The sequence below is a fragment of the Anopheles cruzii genome, chromosome 3 (genome assembly GCF_943734635.1).
Source record: "Anopheles cruzii chromosome 3, idAnoCruzAS_RS32_06, whole genome shotgun sequence".
NCBI lineage: Eukaryota > Metazoa > Arthropoda > Insecta > Diptera > Culicidae > Anopheles > Anopheles cruzii.
Window position 1 is genome coordinate 34483948 of NC_069145.1, and position 17982 is coordinate 34501929.

General features: G+C 48.5%; 1 protein-coding gene across 1 annotated transcript; it reads right to left on the reverse strand.

Moving 5' to 3' along the window:
* Positions 1–1388: 1388 nt before the first annotated feature.
* On the reverse strand, positions 1389–7764 carry LOC128275754 (protein TRC8 homolog). The gene is made up of 8 exons (XM_053014364.1): positions 7479–7764; positions 5481–5757; positions 4721–5410; positions 4450–4591; positions 4144–4318; positions 3421–3617; positions 3175–3345; positions 1389–3093 (listed from the first exon to the last, which is right to left on the reverse strand). Exons 1-8 carry the CDS (start codon positions 7744–7746, stop codon positions 2530–2532), a joined length of 2484 nt encoding a protein of 827 aa, XP_052870324.1. The 5' UTR covers positions 7747–7764; the 3' UTR covers positions 1389–2529.
* Between the last annotated feature and the right edge of the window lie 10218 nt (positions 7765–17982).

Genomic DNA, 17982 nt, shown 5'->3' on the forward strand with positions numbered 1-17982 from the left:
TTCGCCGGCCGCCGCCTACCGTCTGGCGTGATCGCGTGGGGTGCTGGCCCGTCGTGAACCACTTGTTACACTCGTGCCAGCCAGCTTTTAGGTCAGTCCTGGAGATTAGGCCAAAAGATGCATCAAAGCGAACCAGTGAATTGGCGTTGCGAGCTTGCCGCGTTTGAGCCTCCGCGATCTCCACGATAAAGCACCTCTCCAGCTCCACACGCCAGACACGAACGCTTTCCAGAACCACAACGTGACCGGAGCGGAACGTGAAGTATGGTGCGTTTTTTGGTTGCAGAAAACGGAAAGAGGGTCATCACAGGGCTCCGATGCACGCTCCACCCGCCAGAAACGCACCGCTGTTCTTAATATGCCTTCAAAACGGGGCCTCCAAATGGCGCACCGTAGTATTCTTTTCCAGCAAGGGGCGCCAAGTTTGTTTTTTGTGGCGCTTCGTTCCACTTTTGTTTTCGGGTGACTCTCGCAGTGACGGCATTCAGTTATGCGTTTAATGCGCTGTGAATAATGTAGCAGCGTTGGGTGCCCGACGCCTTATGCTGGCGAATTTAATGGCGCGCGATGGGCGGAGCTGGCAGACACGGGCACGCGGTAAGTAAACAATATTTTCCTATCTTGAATCACACCATTCAGGTGCAGGTGTGACGTGGAAAGTGTGTCTGCTCTCACCCGAAAACTGTAAGACATTTTTACGGAGTTCGTCTTATTGACGCTTGTTTGGGTTACAAAATCCTCCCCAGCTCAGTATGAATTCGCCGGACTCTGAAAAAAAGAAGATTGCGAAATGAATGAGAAAACTCGATCTTCCGAAGAACTCCCCAAGAGGGGTTCCAAACGGTAGACAGAAACGTTATCTTCTGTACGGAGAGTAGGGTGGAAGACCAACAGGAGACGAACATAAAATGTGGCCCGTTTTTAAATTACTTCCCAAAATAATTGTGTCACACCGAGCGGTCTAAGAGAAAAAATGCAAGCAAGATACCGCCCGAAGATGCTGTAAAGCCTGTGTTATACTTACATAATTAATGCAGTGCAAAGAAAGTCTGCATCAGTATTCAAATCGTGTGTACGAGGTCCACGTGGTCACAAAGTGGAACAGTTTCTAAGTATCATCTAAATACATTAGCTGTTACCGGTGAAAAAGAAATGTGTGAAGTGCGTTGGCTAAAATCTTGACTTTTCAACTGCAATGGTTATGATTAAACAAAACAGGGCGTAAAGACTGCTGCGAAAGTAATCGTTATCCGTAGTTTTCATTGGCTTTAATTTCGGATAAATTGCTGCAACTTATTTGTGGCAATAACACCGAATGTAAGAACTCCATTGTTAAGAATTTATCTTTTCTTTTATTAGTTATCACCTCGAATCTGAGTTTTCTGCGCTTGGGCCTATTTTTGGTTGTTCAAAGCCCACACTATGTACACGTGTCCGAAAAGTACTTAGAGAGGGCTGGAGTAATCAAACACAATGGAACCGGTGTAAAAAAAACGTGACCGAAAGAGGGTTTGTGCCAGAGGATCAGTGGTAAAAAACTTTAAAATTTGGAAACATATCCTAAACCAAGAGCTTTGATGCTAATTACCCTTGCCGTGTTTGTCTTGTTGCTATTTGTAGCGAACGGTAGAGTTAAATCATCAATTCCATTGACTATCCGTTGCACGCCTCAATACGCATTAAATATTTCTATAAAACAAAGAACAACCTATTACAGCAGACCTTCGGAGGAAACGGGCCAACAGTCAGCGGCCCGACCTAACGGACAAGTTAAATACACACTTTTCCCCCTTTGGTTTACTTCGTCGCTAATTATTCGTCGCCCTTTGTGTAATCGTTTTCACTTTGTGGTTCGTGTTGGTTCATCGGAGCATATTTGGGCTTTCGTTTCCTCTTCGTGTTAAAGTGGACAATCCGCCCACAGTCCGGGCACCACTGTCTCCGTCGAACTCGCAGTCGCATCCGCGCATCAGTACCTTGTCGGAAATCATCTCACAATATTGCGCAATAAGTCGAGAGAGGAATTGTTTATGTTCTGTTTGTCTTAGCTGCGCTGCAAGTGGTAGGTGGAACCATTGTAGTCCATTCCAGGCGCTAGTGTGCCATTAGCCTCGAATCGCTTGCCAGTATGACGCCTCAAAGCCCCTTGCACGGCTTAAGGATCATTTGTCGACAGACACCATTCATAGTCACCTCTCTGATGAAAGCGTTTTTCGTGCTCAGATAAGAGATAATTGTCAATACACCAAACATATTTGTTTCTTAAACCATATAACCACAGTCACAGTATTATTAGCGCCATTCGCCAGACCAGCATCCGGCGTGGAACTCCGCAAGCTAGCATGTTCTCCCGCCGCTTTGACAGAGTGGTGCCGACTTCCGTCCTATCTACAGCATAAATCTATACACTCGACACGCACACCGTCACATTCACTAACATACACGAGCCCACCCTAGCATACCCTACTGGTTGCGTTCAGTGCTTGAAGTATCGGGCACCGGTCACCTGTGTACACCAACAATGGCGTTCTATTGCAGCTCGTCCAAGAAGTCACGTTTAACGGACGTTCTATGCTCCGATGCTGAGCGTTGCTCAGCCGCTTCCTCCGAAGTGCCTGCCGCTGGCTCCGACGTGATTCGTGCCGATAGTAGCTCTAGCTGCGCTCTAGAAGCCGGCTCGCTGAGCAGGGTCGACGTACTCAGGCCGGCCATTGATTGTGTTTGATGTTGTTGAAGCAGCACATGATGGGGGCGAAGCGTGAAGGAAATGGCCGCCGCCGAGACGAGGGAGGCATTCGACATGCTGGACAGCGAGCCACTGCTTCCGCTGCTTCCGTTATCTCCCGCATTTGTGTGGTTGCTTATGCTACTGCTACTAACGCTGCTACTGGCGCTGCTACCGTGGCTCGCACCAAGTAGCTCATCTTCCACGGAACCAACGTTGGTCATTCCGGTACCGCTAAAACTGTCGCGCAAGGCAGCATGCAGCACCGTGCCCGATTGTCCTCCGGTAGCAGTGCTCGCGCCAGCAGCGGTATTCGCCGTTTGGTGGACTTGTTGAAGCATCTGAGCGTGAGCGTCGCCACCGTTAACCTAGGTCCGATGAGGTGCGATTATGATTAAAAGGGTTAAGTTGTTTGCCCTTTCCCCGGTCGCGGGCCTTTTAAAGCTTACCTGTTCGTTTTCGTTGGCACGATCATCGGTACTGTTTTCGTCTGGGCTTCCATCCTGGTTCATGATGATCTCGTGACACAACGGACAGCGGTCCTGCACGTACAGCCATTTCCGCAGGCAAACCCCGTGGAAGTAGTGATTACAGCGAGTAATCTTGGCGGAAGTCATTTCCTGGTTAATGGGGGGGCAATTTTAGTATGTGATGAGAAAACAACCGAAGGAATCGTGCAAGCAACCGCCTGTTACCTGATAGCAGATGGCGCACACATCATCGAAGTGCCGTAGCTGTGCCACTGAAGCCTCGGGAAGTGAAGAAATTTTGTGCACTGCTGTTCGGCGCTTCATAAACACACCCCAACCGGCCCGGGCCTCGCACCAAATGTTGAAGTACGCGTGGATGCCCATCATGAGTGCGCGTATGGCACCGCCTATGGGAATCGTTTCTAAGTGTAAGCGATGCATCGAAGATAGCAATAGAACGCCGAAATCATGCGGCAGGGCATGGGGAAACGGTTCTCGGGTAGGTATGGGAAAAGGACAGGCCGGGACAAGCGCCCATCCAATGCGATGGATGGCCAATGTGCAGGTGGTGTTGTTTGGTGGTTCGATTGGCGGGGATACGGACAGTGTTCGTCAATTCGCACACACGTGATGAAAAGGGAACGGAAAGGGTAAAATAAAGAAAGGAATAATTATGGTAATATTAAAAAAAAATTGTATCGAAATGTACAAACTACACGTGTGTCGAAAACGGTACAGAAACATGTAGCGAAAAAGTAAGAGTGTGAAGTGGGAACAAACCAGCAGGACTAGGCACAACTACCAAACAACAGAAGGAAAGGAAGGGAGTGTTAGGGACGAGGGTAACGAGGGACTCACGGGCCAACGCGACGCCGCTCTCCCGCCACATACCCACATGCAGTCGAACAAACATACAGACAGACGGTGGCACCCGTGCCCGTTGCTTACCGGATTCAAAAATCAGTATCCAAGCGCCGTTAAAAAAGAGGAAAATACCGAAACAAAACTCGACGGAATTGCCGAACGCACGGATGTAGTAAACGTAGTCGTCCAGCTTCTCCCAGAACGTTTGCCGCCGAGCGTCGAGCAGAAAGAGTGTGTAGGTTGCCAAACTCACCAGAACCTGCGAGCGATCCGTTAAATAGGCCATTAAAAGTGACAACAAAACAAACGCATCGAGAGCAGTTAAACTGTTTCGTGCCACTCAAAGAATACACGGACGTGTACGTGGTGATATGGGGACGCGGGACTTACCTTTACGATCACCTCCACCGAGAAGGCCGTCACGGCCAGCAGCCAGGTGGAGAGTGAGTGGCGTGACCAGAGCACTGCTAGCAGTGAGCTCGGCGCGATAAGAAGAAAAGCACACACCATTAGCGCTCGTGCGTGTCGTTTTCTGCAAAACGTGCATGTGTCCCGCGCGGAAGAGCAGATGCAACCGAAGAGGACGAGACGGAACCGAACGGAAAGGTTAGCTAGAGCGCAGAGGAGGGACGCGCCGGCCACCAGGCCATCGCGTACTTACCGCGAGGGGTTACGGGCAGCACTCAGTGACATTAGTATGGGTGCAACAATGTTGTGCAGAAAGTGCAACAAAGCTGTCACCAGCAAACACATATTGCGACACAATCGAATGAAGCGCTTGTCCGGCGACAGCGACGTGAGCCCCGTCTGCAGGGCCAGAATGTAGAACAGGATCGCCGAAACCGTACCGATCGATTTGTCCTCGTCGTAGTCCTCGGACAGCAGGAACAGCTGGACCATCTTGCCGATGTAGTGGCATATGAGCGAGATGATGCTGGTCATCCCGAGCACGGCGGTCAGCGTTTCACAGCCGCTCACGAGCAGCGTCTTCATGGTGGCCGCAAAGCGCAGGGGAGCCTCCGATGACATCAGCAGACTGATGAGGTGCTCCGCCAGCCGGATGCTCCAGAAAACGCGCAACACGCACGGCACATTCAGGCGTTGCCATTCGTTTTCGATCAGCGTCGCAATGCCAAAGTTGCCGGCGTACGCACGGGCATGCTGATATCCGCTCAGGATCGTTTTGACCACGTCGAACGACGAGCTCCACAGTGCAATCTTGGACAGGACGAGTGGCAGAATGGCGGCGAATGCCGGGGAATGTTTCAGCACTACCGACGGAAGCGGGAGCATCGCGAGCAGCAGCGGCATCAGGAAGCTAAACGGTAGGGCCTTCTGTGTGATTTTATACCTGCAACACGAAAGAATCCATGTTACAATCCATGAGGAAACCATCTCCGATCGCTTCGATTCGCGTTTACCTTGGACCCAAATGAATGTAGGCAAAGATGACACCCATCAGCCATTGAGCAAGAAGATGCGGCAGTATCGAGATGAGCACACCTCCCGGATCGAGCAGCCGTTCCATGTTGAGCGACAGGATGTCCTCCAGCAGGCTGGGACTGTCGGATATCACCGACAGGGCCGAGACGTTGCTCCAGTACGACAGAAATATTAACCCTACGGAGACGATGTACATGTAGACGATGACCAAGTGTCTAGTCCAAAGCATAAACACGCACGCTGCACTGATGGCACCTGGTAAATAGTGAAACGAACCCATTAGAAACGACCCCGACGTTACGGATAATGAATGGAGGATACTTTTATCATAAAATACGCTCATTTATTACATTAGTTTCGCTCATTCTTTCGGTACTAAAATTTCCATATCTCCACCAATATTGCTGCTCATCTTTCGACGGTATTTTGCATGTTGAGGAAAAAAAAAGAATTGAAACTTGTGTTTCATCTTGCCAGGTCCATTCAAAGTGAAGTGTCTTGTTGGAAGAGTCTGTTCCGTTTACAAATGCACCATTTGTTGTGCGACGAAAACACAAACAAAACAGTTGCCCCACGGCACGAACGTGTATACACACCACCTGTACGCATACAAACGTTTGAGTCCATGGACAAATACATTAATCCACGGCCCTATCGCTGATTCTTAAGTGAACCCTGTACTGGACTGAAGCCGTGCCGTGACGTCGTTATCAGGCAAGTTGCTGAATCATTGAACAACGAGCCGTCTCGTTGGCCGTAGAAAAGACGCAGAGACTAGCGGCCAAGTCGTTATTTTGTCTATTAGAAATATGCAGTCGGTTGTGTCTCAAATACAGGTGGCGAAGAGGGTGGCGGAACAGGAATTGGTATCATATCGATTTCTACCACAGCTCGTTGGGGCAGAACAAGATGTTCGTCATTGAAGCACAATATTTTGTTTCCATTTTCACACGCAACCTTACTTAATTTAGATTGATCCTTCAAAAATTAAAAAAGGAGGAAATTTTGGATTACATTGTAGTTTTACACTCGACAGAACGTCAAATTTCGAATTCGATTAGATACGCAATCAGAACGGTTGGCCAACCGGTTCTAGCTTTACGGGTGGATGTTGGCCCATTTCCAATTCACTGGTTCGCATGTCACAATTACCTTTTCTGGGAGGAAAGATATGGGATTTTATTTGCTTTAATACCTACAGCTTCAATCGGAAGAATATACCCCGGTAAAGCTGAACGAAACGAAATCAAGCAGATCAATTCAAAGAAATTTATCGTTTTCTTTTTTCTATAAACCATAAGAAACAAGAACTTTCCCAAACTCAGCCTGAGATCTGGGGCATAAATTAAGATCCTCTTCAGAGAGCATATCTGAGGTAAAATATTTACACCTGTTGCCTAAAGTCAATAGACCGAGGCCGGCGTTGAACTATGTCCATGGTGTAATATTCAGACGACAAAAATGATCAAAATCCGCCAGGAAAGTGGTCCAACGACATTTCAATTCGGCTTACGTCTTATTCACTTTGTTCGGCCGCCAGGATCTGTGCCGGTAGTGATGGACATATTCATGTACGCAACAGACCAATTTCTGAAGGACTCTCTGCAGGGACTACTGATAGCCCGTTACGCTGGGGACCGCGCGAGCAACGTGAGGATGATAAACCAAATTGCTATAAATCGTATCACGGCGGGGCCACTGGCGCGTACCTGACGACCCTCCGCGGACCATCCGAATGTAGGTCAGAAAGAGATGGGATTGGCGTCAGAGGGCGAAAGAGATGCATGCGCAAAATAACCTACATCTCCGAGCCAAGGCTGCGGCTGTCAAGCCCCGTTGGATGGCTCTCGCGTATTCTTGGCAAACAGGTTGCCCCTGCGGAGCCTGCTGAGACGGAAGCGGGCGAAAATACAGTTAATTTGCGAGCAGCGAGATGCGATTTCTTGTAAGCATCGCGAAGCCCCCACGTTGCTTACCGAACAAACAGAAGAGAAATTTCAGCACAGACAGGGAGATAAATTTGTACATCTCGATATTGTCCTGTATCCCATGATCGTCGTCCTCTGGCAGCATCGGTGGCAGCGAGGACTGCAGCGGGCTGGTGGTACTGTTCGCCAATGGGGCTCCGCTCCGGGACACCGGCACTCCCATGCCCATCTTGAGGATTTCGTCTATGATGAACAGGCTCGGCACACGCATTATTACGTCCACCAGCCCGAGGACCTTCGTTCGCACCACGGACATTTTGTGTCGAGCTATCGTGTTACTGCTGGCACAAACACAAACACTCACGGACCGAGAAGCATCGGGACGAATTTTCTTCAAAACAGCTGACACTTCCCCTCTGATCCCGCGCGAGCCCGATTCAGCTTGTTCCCAGTACCGCGTACTGTGGTGGGGGCTCCACGATGGGGCTTCGAAAAAGCTTCACTTCACTGGCGATATTGTGGGCGAGCCAACGGCGACACAACATCCCTGGAGCTACTGAGACCGTTTCAATGTCATCATGTTCAGTTATTGGCGAAGGCTGCGGCGAGCGTTAGAGAAAAGGTCGTCCGGCCGAGTTAAGAGAACAACACTTCATTGGGTGTCACAGATTTGCACTTTCGCGTGTTGTTGTTTCGCTCGGCAATCGCGTCACGCACCACTCCGGTTAAAAACGTTGATCTGCCCGCATCTCGATAACAGCGACGATGTTTTTCCAACCCGATTCACCAAATATTGCTTCTTTTCTCGACGTGCTACTTCTTTCATCCAAAAAAGAAGACGTCGTCTTCGTCGTCTTCGTCTTCTTCGAAGTTAAGTTGTCAAACGGAGTAATTGTTGACAGGGCGACAAAACGACGGCTGTTGTACCGTTCTGTGAAATATTCCACGTCGCGAAATGTTTCACGCGTGTTTCACAACAACGAATATTTCAACATCGATTTTCAACGAATTTCTTTTTGTAAATTGATTTAACTTTTTCGTTTCTTTTCGATGCGAAAACGATTTGTTTATGTAGTACCAATTGTTTTCACTATGGCGCGGGTTTTTCGTCGTTATTATGATGATTATATATCTATGATGCCCTAAGAGTGTTCCAACATCAAAAATGAGATCAATGTTTACTTTTAACCTTTGTTCTTTGCCCTTAAATCGAGACGTTTTTACATGGGGTCAACAGAGCCCCAAATGCTTTCGCTGGTTGGATTTTTCCTATTGGTTCTAGGGTAAATTGGAACTCGCAATCCTTCAAAGTTGTATGCCTTTTCGTGAAACGGATTGATTTTGTGTTGCCTTCCGTATACCACTCCGCTATCTTCGCCCCGTAGGTTGTTGCTGTACGTCCGACGTACAGCAATTTGACGTACAGAAATTTGTTTCCAAATAGGTGCCAAGGGATTTTCTCAACTTTTGAACTTTCGATATCGAACTCCAGCTGTATTTCTGTTTCGTAGATGCATGCATTGAAAAATTCAGACTACGTGTAGGCTTTCCATCCCCGCCGGAAGTCGATAAGACTCCTGCTTGACCTAGAAACCTTCACCAAGCGTTCGAAGTACGGCGCAACCGATTAAACGCGATGCGATCATAAAAACAAAGGGTCACTGCCTTTGGGACTGTTTAAAAAGCATCCCTACTTAGTATGCAACTTGATAAGTCTTGCTTCCTTCGGTCCCTTTCTTGTGCACTCTGCTACGGCGCGCCGTCACTGTGAAATCGATAAAAAGTCTTCCTTCCACCGCTTCCACGGGGCACGTTTGCCAATTATGTTCAGATTCGTTTAACTTATTCCTTTCAGGTAAGGAGTTGCAGCGCGCTGGTAATTAAAAGTCACAGTGGCGGAGTCCTTTCCATTGTTGTCGGTGGTAATTATGGAACGAATCCCTTCGGCGCGTTCACCGCCCGCCCGATCGGGCGAAGCTAACTTCCGGGAGCAAGCGGTGACGAGGCCGGAGAGGCCAGTCGTCGGCCGTTGGCTGACCGTAGAAGGTGGGTTCCGCGAGAACCTGGACACCTCGTTCTGCACCTGGTTGTCGTGAACCGGCTAATTCGAAACCAATTGATGCTCCGAAGGGGCCCGCGCTCTGCCCAATCGTGCCGAATGCTTCCTTCCGAGCGACACGCGTTGATGAAAAGCGTCACGACGCGCGCGGGCCACGACTATGAGTTGTCAATCTTCGAATTAATTAATCAGTCGCCTGCGCAGGGTCTTTCGCCGGGATGCCACTGTTCTGTCGGTAGCTTCAACACCTTCGGAGGTTTTCTTGATAGTGCTTCGATAGGCCGCGCCTTGCCGAGGATCGCTTTCGCCCGGCGAGGATGAGCAGGCGCGTGTGCACGCGCCGGCTCAGTCCCCGATGAGTGACAACTGAACGGAGGACGCGAATCCTACCATTTTCCAACCCCGGCCGAGTGTGGCGATTCAATCACGCGCCCGCCGGGTCGTTGCGTTGCCCGTGGCCGATCATCAGCCACTGATCATCGGCCGGCCTGGGGCCAGGACCAGCCGGAAAAGACCACACACCAGCCGCCCGTTTATGGTAACGCGCGCCTGTCGCCTGACGAACGTTTCTTGGACTTGAGATGGCCATCGGCTCGCAGCTTCGCGCTACTTCGCTCAACACAACGTCGGGAAGACATTAGTGGCGCGCATTAGGGACGCGAGCTGGTTGGGCTCCTTTTTCGGGGTTCCAAAGCGGATGCCGCCACCGGATCCGGTGCGGTGTGGCCACTCAGGTCAGTCGTGGTGGGGCGAAGAAATTGGCAGAATGAACCCGTGGAGCGGAGCGTGGCCCGGAAATGGAAGTTATTAGCAAATAAAAACGAGCAAAGGCGGAATGGCGGAAAAAGGTGATATGGCGTATCAGCCGCACCTAGCGCACACCTGGTTGTATCTGTTATGTTCAATTATTTGTTTACGCTGAGGTGGCTGAGCCCCTTAACGAGAGTCTCCGCGCGGTTCCGTAGGAAGACGTTAAGTGGGAAGAATTCATTGCACCTCGGGATGGACTATGTCCTCCGTAGACGGGATGCTTTGCATCGACGTCTGGTGTCCGTTGCCGCAACAAAAAAAAAAACAGTAAGGTGAGAAAAACATCAACAACAACACGGCCAGCGCTTTACATATATGCGCCCGACGCGCTGTAAAAACTAACAAGCCTCGCTAATGGCCAGTCGATAGCTATTCATCCACGATTAGATCGCAGTTTTTACTGTTTGCGGCAACATAATGTTTTGCTGCAGCCACCGAGGGCTGCTGGGGAGTAGAAAGGCATCGCCCGAGGGAGAAAACTGGATCGTGTGTGGTTTGCGCCTTCGCGGACCGAAGAGGATCCGTTTGTCGAAACGCTTGCCTTATAAGCAAAGTCGAACGATCGCCAACGAATCGATATTTGTTTAATGTCGTTAAATCGGTCCTTTGCGATCATGAAAGCGTCCGAAATCGTGGCCGTAAAATGTATGTTTGCGTTTAATGTTTCCGTTTGATTTCTTAATCAGAAGGATGATGGTTTCCTATTTAGTATTGCCTCTATTGTAGCATCTTAGTGATGCGGCCGTGTGATTTAAGGTCGGAAAAATCTTTACGCCTTGGGCTGTAAGAGGACCAATACTTGAAGTTGTACCGTGACCCTCTTTCAGATGCTCGAAGGCATCCGAACGATTGGGAGCTATGCCGGAGAATGGCATTTTCGGTTTCTATTGTAGTCCAAACTCGGCCTCCGAGCACACTTTCTTTGCTTTCTCCCCCAGCAAAGCAAATCAGCCCCAGGTCCCTGTTCTAGTGTTTCTCGAGTTTCCTGAGGTCACATATATGGAAGATGCAGTACGGTCGGGAAAAAAAAGCCGGTTGTCGATTGTTGGAATGGTTGGACCGGTAGCGCCTGTTTTGCCTATTAATTTTTTTCCACATTCCAGCGGACGGCCCGGGATCCCTCGGCCCATTCCATTCTTCTGCCCGCCCCGAGCCCGAGCACGCAGCTCCTCCGAGTTTCGGTGACCGGCGTGGTAGGCAAAAAGCAAAACCGCGGCCACCCCGCTTAATAAGCCATAAAATGAAAATCTTTAATTTTTAATGACTCCACATTGCTGACATTGCAGAGCGTACGGGGCGACGAGAGAACTTTTCTCGTTTGGCTGATGTCCTTGTTTGGGCCCCGCGTTGAGCGGAGATTGAGAGAATGTACCCCACGGGGGAAAATCGCCGGCGGCGGTGCGGTCCAATAAGTCCCCGAGTCCCTGCCGTTGTCCTCGGTGATTCGTTTCGATTTCGGCACTCATTCGTCCTGTTGCCGAATTCGAAAGTGACACCATTCGCCAGATGAGCCAGACGGACAAGAGCTGTGGCGGAGGACATGTGAAACAATTTGTGACACAACGAAGGGCCCCACTGCAGCGTGCTGATCGATTAGCTGCGTGTGGTTTTGACACGGTTTATCGGCCAAGAAATGAACTGCAGCCCCCGGCGAGCTCTAGGAAGACTGGGCTAGAGGTGGCAAAGAGAATGGCCGGCGATCCAACGGAACTGCGGCCGGAAGATCAGCGCCTCCCGGAATGGCGGACGGCGTAGCTGTGGAATCCTGACCTTAATAGCCATCCCCGGTCGCGCGGATCGACCGGCAACCGGGGCAGCACGTGGCCGGAATGTCTGTTCACGTCCCGAAGGCGATCGCGCACCGTCCGCGCGACGGGAATGTCCCAACAGCAGTAATGGCTCCAATAATTGATATAAATTAATTCCTTTTATAAAACATTTTCCACCGATCGTGCCGAACCGCCCATCGCCGCCCCGGGGAGCCGCCGGGGACGCATTGTTTGGTGGGCATTTATCTCTTTCCGCTTTGCGCTGCTCTCGGTCTTGGTCCCCTTTTTTGACAGCATGTACCGGGTGGTGCGAGTGGCAGCAATTATGATTCCATCGGCTGGCAAGATGGCCACGGGGACAGCAGCGTCCATCGGTCCTCCGACTCCGATGTCCTGTTATGGGAAGTGCTGCGCGTAACCGCGCGTCCCCGAGGGACACCTGAACTCCCTACCCCCCACGGGCGGTTCCAAAGTGCGCGGATGTGTGTTTTTGGTCGGGTTCGCGAGTTCCTGTCGGCCACCGCAGGTCAAGCAATGCCGTCGGCCTGGGCGCGTTCCACGAAGACACATTTTTATGATGATCATTAAAATGTTTTTATTGACAACTCGCATATGTGGCGTGGACGCACGGTGTCCGGAAAGCTGCAGTGGTCTGGGGTCGCCGGGTTCAGCCGTTCAGACCACTCCAGTTCGAGCGGTTCGAATTTCGTGCTTATACATATGAAAGTTATTCGAATTTTGCATTTTTGATTAGTGCACCCTGTGTCACCCTGTGTGTATTAATGCAAATCGGAAGCAATTCCAATGCGATGCGATGGTGTCGTTGGCCGTTAGCTTCGATCGTGTCTGATCGAAATGCGATTGATGGTCAAAGTGCAGCCTACGTTCGATAAACGGAAGACAGAGGTTAGACACAGAAAGTGGATGCATAACAGCATTTTATCGTTTCGTTCTGTTTTTAAGTTTAGCTCATCCAACAGTTATTTCCTTCTTGTATCTTCTACTAATATTCCTATAAAAGTCAACTAGACTAGTTAATCAAATGTATGAATTCGATAAAGAGTAAGTTCTCAAGATAAATAAATTGAAGAATTAATAACGAAATGAAGAAGCTGATAGTCTCATAAACAAAAGTCAAAGCTAGCTGAGCTCTTTGACGGATAAAAGAGCTTTAGTTTTGGACATGAACATCTCGAAAAATTAGGTGCCACAGTTTGGCAGAACAGTTTAACATTAAATAATCTCTTTGAAATACTTTTCCATATTTATTCAAAACTCATGTATGCAATTGTTCGTGTGCACTCACGTTACAGAACCGCGGTTCCGGAAACCGTTCCTGAGTGCCATTTGCATCGATCAACACCAACTCAACGAAAATGTCCTGTAATAGCTTCCAACTTTTCGAACGGACACTCTGGCCCTACGCCTGCCCATGGCGCAAATGGACCAGCGCGGCAGGAAACACGCCAAGCCAGGAAGTGAGCCCAACCCGCAAACGCGGAAATTCGAATCTCTCGATGCTTATTGGTGCGATTACCACCGCCGCCGCCGCCGTGTTACTGGTTCCCGGCTTCTTCTCCGCACGCGTTTTGGGCTGAGCCGTTTCGGCGCAGAGGCATCTCCCGAACCGATTGGGCAATGCTTCTGGCGGTTCGGAACGGAGGGTAAGAACTTGCCACCGTAAAATATGGCCAACAGAGGGTCGCCGGGCGACGACGACGCTGTGCGATGAGGACGTAAATGTGCTCCTAATGGCAGTTTAATTCAATTTCCAACCAATTTCGGCAATCGTTCAACAGCGTTCGTACGTCCGTATCTCACATCGTTTGTAGCGCTGTAAGCGGAGTGCCCCGGGCACGGGAGGGGGGGGGGGGGGGCCCACGCGCGGGACGTCGATTTAGGGGTTTTCCCGATTTGCGGGCCGTTCGTTCGGCGCTGCTCGCCAGAATAATCGGCTTTATCAGGGAGCCGGAGGACCTCGCTTGTTCATCGCGAGCGGTTGATTTATTGATATTTGAGGATGCGATTTGTGCTATCTCGGGGAGGGATGGCTATTTATCGGAGCGTCATTTCCACGATGAAAGGTACCGAATTTGTGGGAAAATAGTCGTCGAATCTCTTGTGCGACAATGACGAAGTCCATGCCATCGCGAGAGTGTGTGTGTGCTCTCTATTCATCTACCATGGGAATCGTTGTCGAGGCCCATCTTGGATGTGTTGATCGGCAACAAATTTAGTGACACGCCTTGGGACACTTGTGCTCAGTGTTTCATATTTTTATATTACATTTACATAACATTAAATTTAAGAACTGTAGCATTCTAGGCAATGTACTGGACCGAAAAGGTTAAATTCCTATTCTGAGTATCGATTAGGACCCATCTTACAAACGTAAAGTATTACAGCAGATGTCTTACATTTATTTAACACTTAATACAATTTCTAGGGTCATAAAGCTAATCAAACTTACCCGAAGCAGTAACGGCGTTTCCTTTCCTATGAAGGGTCAGATAACCCACATGCTCTGAGTGTGATGTTGAAAAGTGTCGAGTTGGAGCATAAACTAAGTCCAACACAGTTTGTCAACAATTTACAACTTAAAAGCTCCTGTCGTCAACGCCGCCGTAGTCCAGTCGAGATCATTCCGTAGCCAATCTTGTCAATTTTGATTGGATAGATCAGTGTTGGATAAAGCTGCACTAGGGTATCAAAGTATATGCTACCAGCCAGCAACATAAAGAATTCCAGTTTCCCAGTGAACAGCCTGGTTTTACGTGTAATAGAATCGTAGTTTTAAGTCAAGTACGGCAATCGGATCACATATTTTATTGATACGAGGTTGAAAAACAAACAACACATACTTGCTTACAGTAAACCAATATTAGGTTTTCGAACTATCAATTACAAAGCAACTCACTCTAACCGGTTTCAAATGCCAATGAAATGAAGGTCGCATTGTTCACTTAAATGAAGAAAATCATTGACAAAACCACCCATAATGAAACCCTCAAGAACTCATTCAACATGCCTCTTGGGATGGCTTTTGAAGCGCGTGTCCTATTTACGTCGCATGGCTACGTGCCGAGCGACCACCAACTCCCTGTGGGTTTTACGACATTCTTCACGGGACGATAACTCTTCAAGCAAATCGAATTCATCCCGTTTGCGGTGGTGACGGCGGTGTCCGCCACACTCCGATCTCTGATCTGGAAAATGGGATTATGAATTCTGCCACCTTTGCCACTTCCTCCTTCTTATGCCCGAAAGCCGGAAAGCGGCAGAAAGGTGAGAAAATCATCACTTCCTTTTGTGTGCCACGGAACAAGGGACCACCTTGGGCCGCCAGCCAGCCAGCCAGCCAACCAGCCAGCACTTGGGCTTTCAGCACAAGGAGCACCCGAAAAAATGGAAAGCCCGAAGCGAGGAAAATAACTTCTTACTGCCCGACACAGCGCGCATTTTGGTCAAGCATGACACCAGTTCCTGGCCTGGGGTCTCGGCCTGGGTGTTTATTTGTTAATGATTAGCCACTTCAGACTGGTAGTGGCCACTCGAGCGGAAGAGCACGGGCAATTAAGCCAACAAGAGACACCGAACCGTAGCAGGAACCGTAGCGGGGTCGCAGCGCCCGCAACTCTCGGTGTCCCGACAAGGGCCCATAATTTATAAGAATGGTTTCATGAGCTCCAAAACAGACCGAAATCGTATCATAATGTCCGATTGATGATGGACGAACGAACACTGACGGAACGCGCGAAGATTTATGACCAAACATGACTTGGAGAATGGACTGACCGGTGGTGGTGGCCGCTGCAGCGGCTTCGGCACTCCCGAAAAGCGGACCAGGACCAGGACACTGAATAGGATTAGGGGATGGAAAATCGAAACTTTTACAGCGGTGCGTTGTTCGGCGTTCGGCTTCAAAAATAATTTTTATGAATGAAGAAACCCCGGACAACTTAAGCGTTTAAAACGTTTCAGGACACGGCCCTGAATGAAACAGGGTTTTTCGTTTGTGAATGAAAGAGTTACCTTATGGAATTTTAATCCTGCGTGATAAATGGTGACGCGGTGCGAAAGGAGCAAGTGCTGGTGGTTAATTTTCAATTGAAGTTCTTAATGCCATTAGCAGAGGCTTCATCAAAGGCATGAAGTTTAAACATTCCGGCGGCGGAAGAAAAGTGGTGAAAGTGTGCTCTGGTCCTGCCAGAGCCATTCATCGACGTTTCGGTGCATGTGTGTGAAACGAAGCACACATTGATTCAATTACACTACAAATTTTCGCTTACAGTGACTCTTTTTAAATACGTTATTCAGAATTCTATTCTGATTTATCTTTATTGCAACTAATGTGCCATACGCAATCAAGTATATGGTTTTCAGGAATACAATACTATACATGTTGCCGTTCTGTTTGCAAAGGAAACAATGATGACTTTCACGGTGTATGTAGAGCTGAGCTGGGGCTTATCGAGATCGAAAATTCTGTGAAAAAACCTCCTGTAAAAATACAGTTTTGTTCTTTCTTTCGCTTCTCGGTAGTCGAGCGAACTGCATCAGTAGATAGCATCGATCTTTGAGCACACAAGAATTGAAAAAGGCATTTAGAGCCGAGAACTGGTAGCGTACAATAATTGTCTGCTACAATCCCTGTCTGCTATCAAATTCTCCCGTGGTGGTTGTGCTATTTACCACCGTTGTTAGCACAATTTCCCAAATGTTATATTTTTTATTTCCTACCTTGGCTAGCTGGAGTATATCTTAGCTTCTGTGGAAAGCGACGTAATGAAGATGTTCCTATACGATGTTTCACAACTTAGAGTTTGTGGAACATCTTTGAGCAAATGCGGTAGAACCTATTTATTAGAGAGACCACGATTTGAATAGATGTTTAGTTCACCAAGATATCTTTTGCCGCCTTATTCTCGCAATGTATAGATCCAACGTGGCAAAATAGGATGCTCGTACCTCAGTTACAATTTTCAGAGGACTTTATTTTATTAACATCCTTGCATATTTTTTGTCTCTTTGAGAGTAACACAAAAAACCATTTTAATCAAAACATTGCTCCGGATTACATTGAAAAAAAAAATACAAAATGCATCCGTCAAAACGGTTCTATAGGCGATAAGAAATGCAATAGTCCAATGAGGGAGCGTATAATGTCAAATAGAAGGTGCATATGCCTTCTAAAAGGTTGGCTAAATAATGGTATCTAAAAGGATCTAAAATAATGGTATAATGTTAGTATAAATAATAAATAAAAAAAGCTTAAATCTACGATGAACGTTGAGAAAGCAAATCGCCTTTCGGAGAATAATAAAACCATCAGTTTCATCATCATCAACACACCAGCAGCCTTCAACGGGTGCATTGTGGCTGGAAGACGTTAAACAATGATCGCCAATTAACCTTCTCAACTGTCATATTACTTTCCGCAAGCTATGATTAACTGCCACATGCTAGCAAGCAGCAATACGCGAGCAACGACGCAAATAGAGTGCAACGAGTACGAAACAGCGCATCCGTTGTTCGGCGCAGAAAACGCACAATTAATTAAAGTGACTTATTTATGATAATGTAATAAACCTTCAATTGCGCGCAATTAGCTAAACGCGCAAATGTGATCGTTGCGTACGATGCGTCTCTCCCTCGCTCCTTCGTTGGTCTCGGCTTGCGGGTGCCGCGGCTTTGCGAAGGGCGAATATTCGCCAGAACATGCGCTGGATAACAAGCGGCTGTCCGCAATTGAGTTGTAAATTTATGTGATTTAATTGAAAACATTCCGTGAATGATGAGGTTTTGGCTCACGCGCGGCAACAGCTCATTTCACTCTGATGAATGCGATAGGGTTTCCAAGAAACTGTCTGCGATCATGTGAGTTGTTCGACGATGGCAAGATCTTCAATGATCG

Bases quoted from the DNA above. Each gene is read 5' to 3' on its own strand.
- LOC128275754 (XM_053014364.1), bottom strand. From the start codon at position 7,746: ATGTCCGTGGTGCGAACGAAGGTCCTCGGGCTGGTGGACGTAATAATG. The intron at 4,592-4,720 runs GTAAGTACGCGA...CACGTTTTGCAG, and splicing joins GCTGCCCGTAACCCCTCGCG to AAAACGACACGCACGAGCGC. The intron at 3,346-3,420 runs GTAACAGGCGGT...CCCATTAACCAG, and splicing joins TGTGCGCCATCTGCTATCAG to GAAATGACTTCCGCCAAGAT.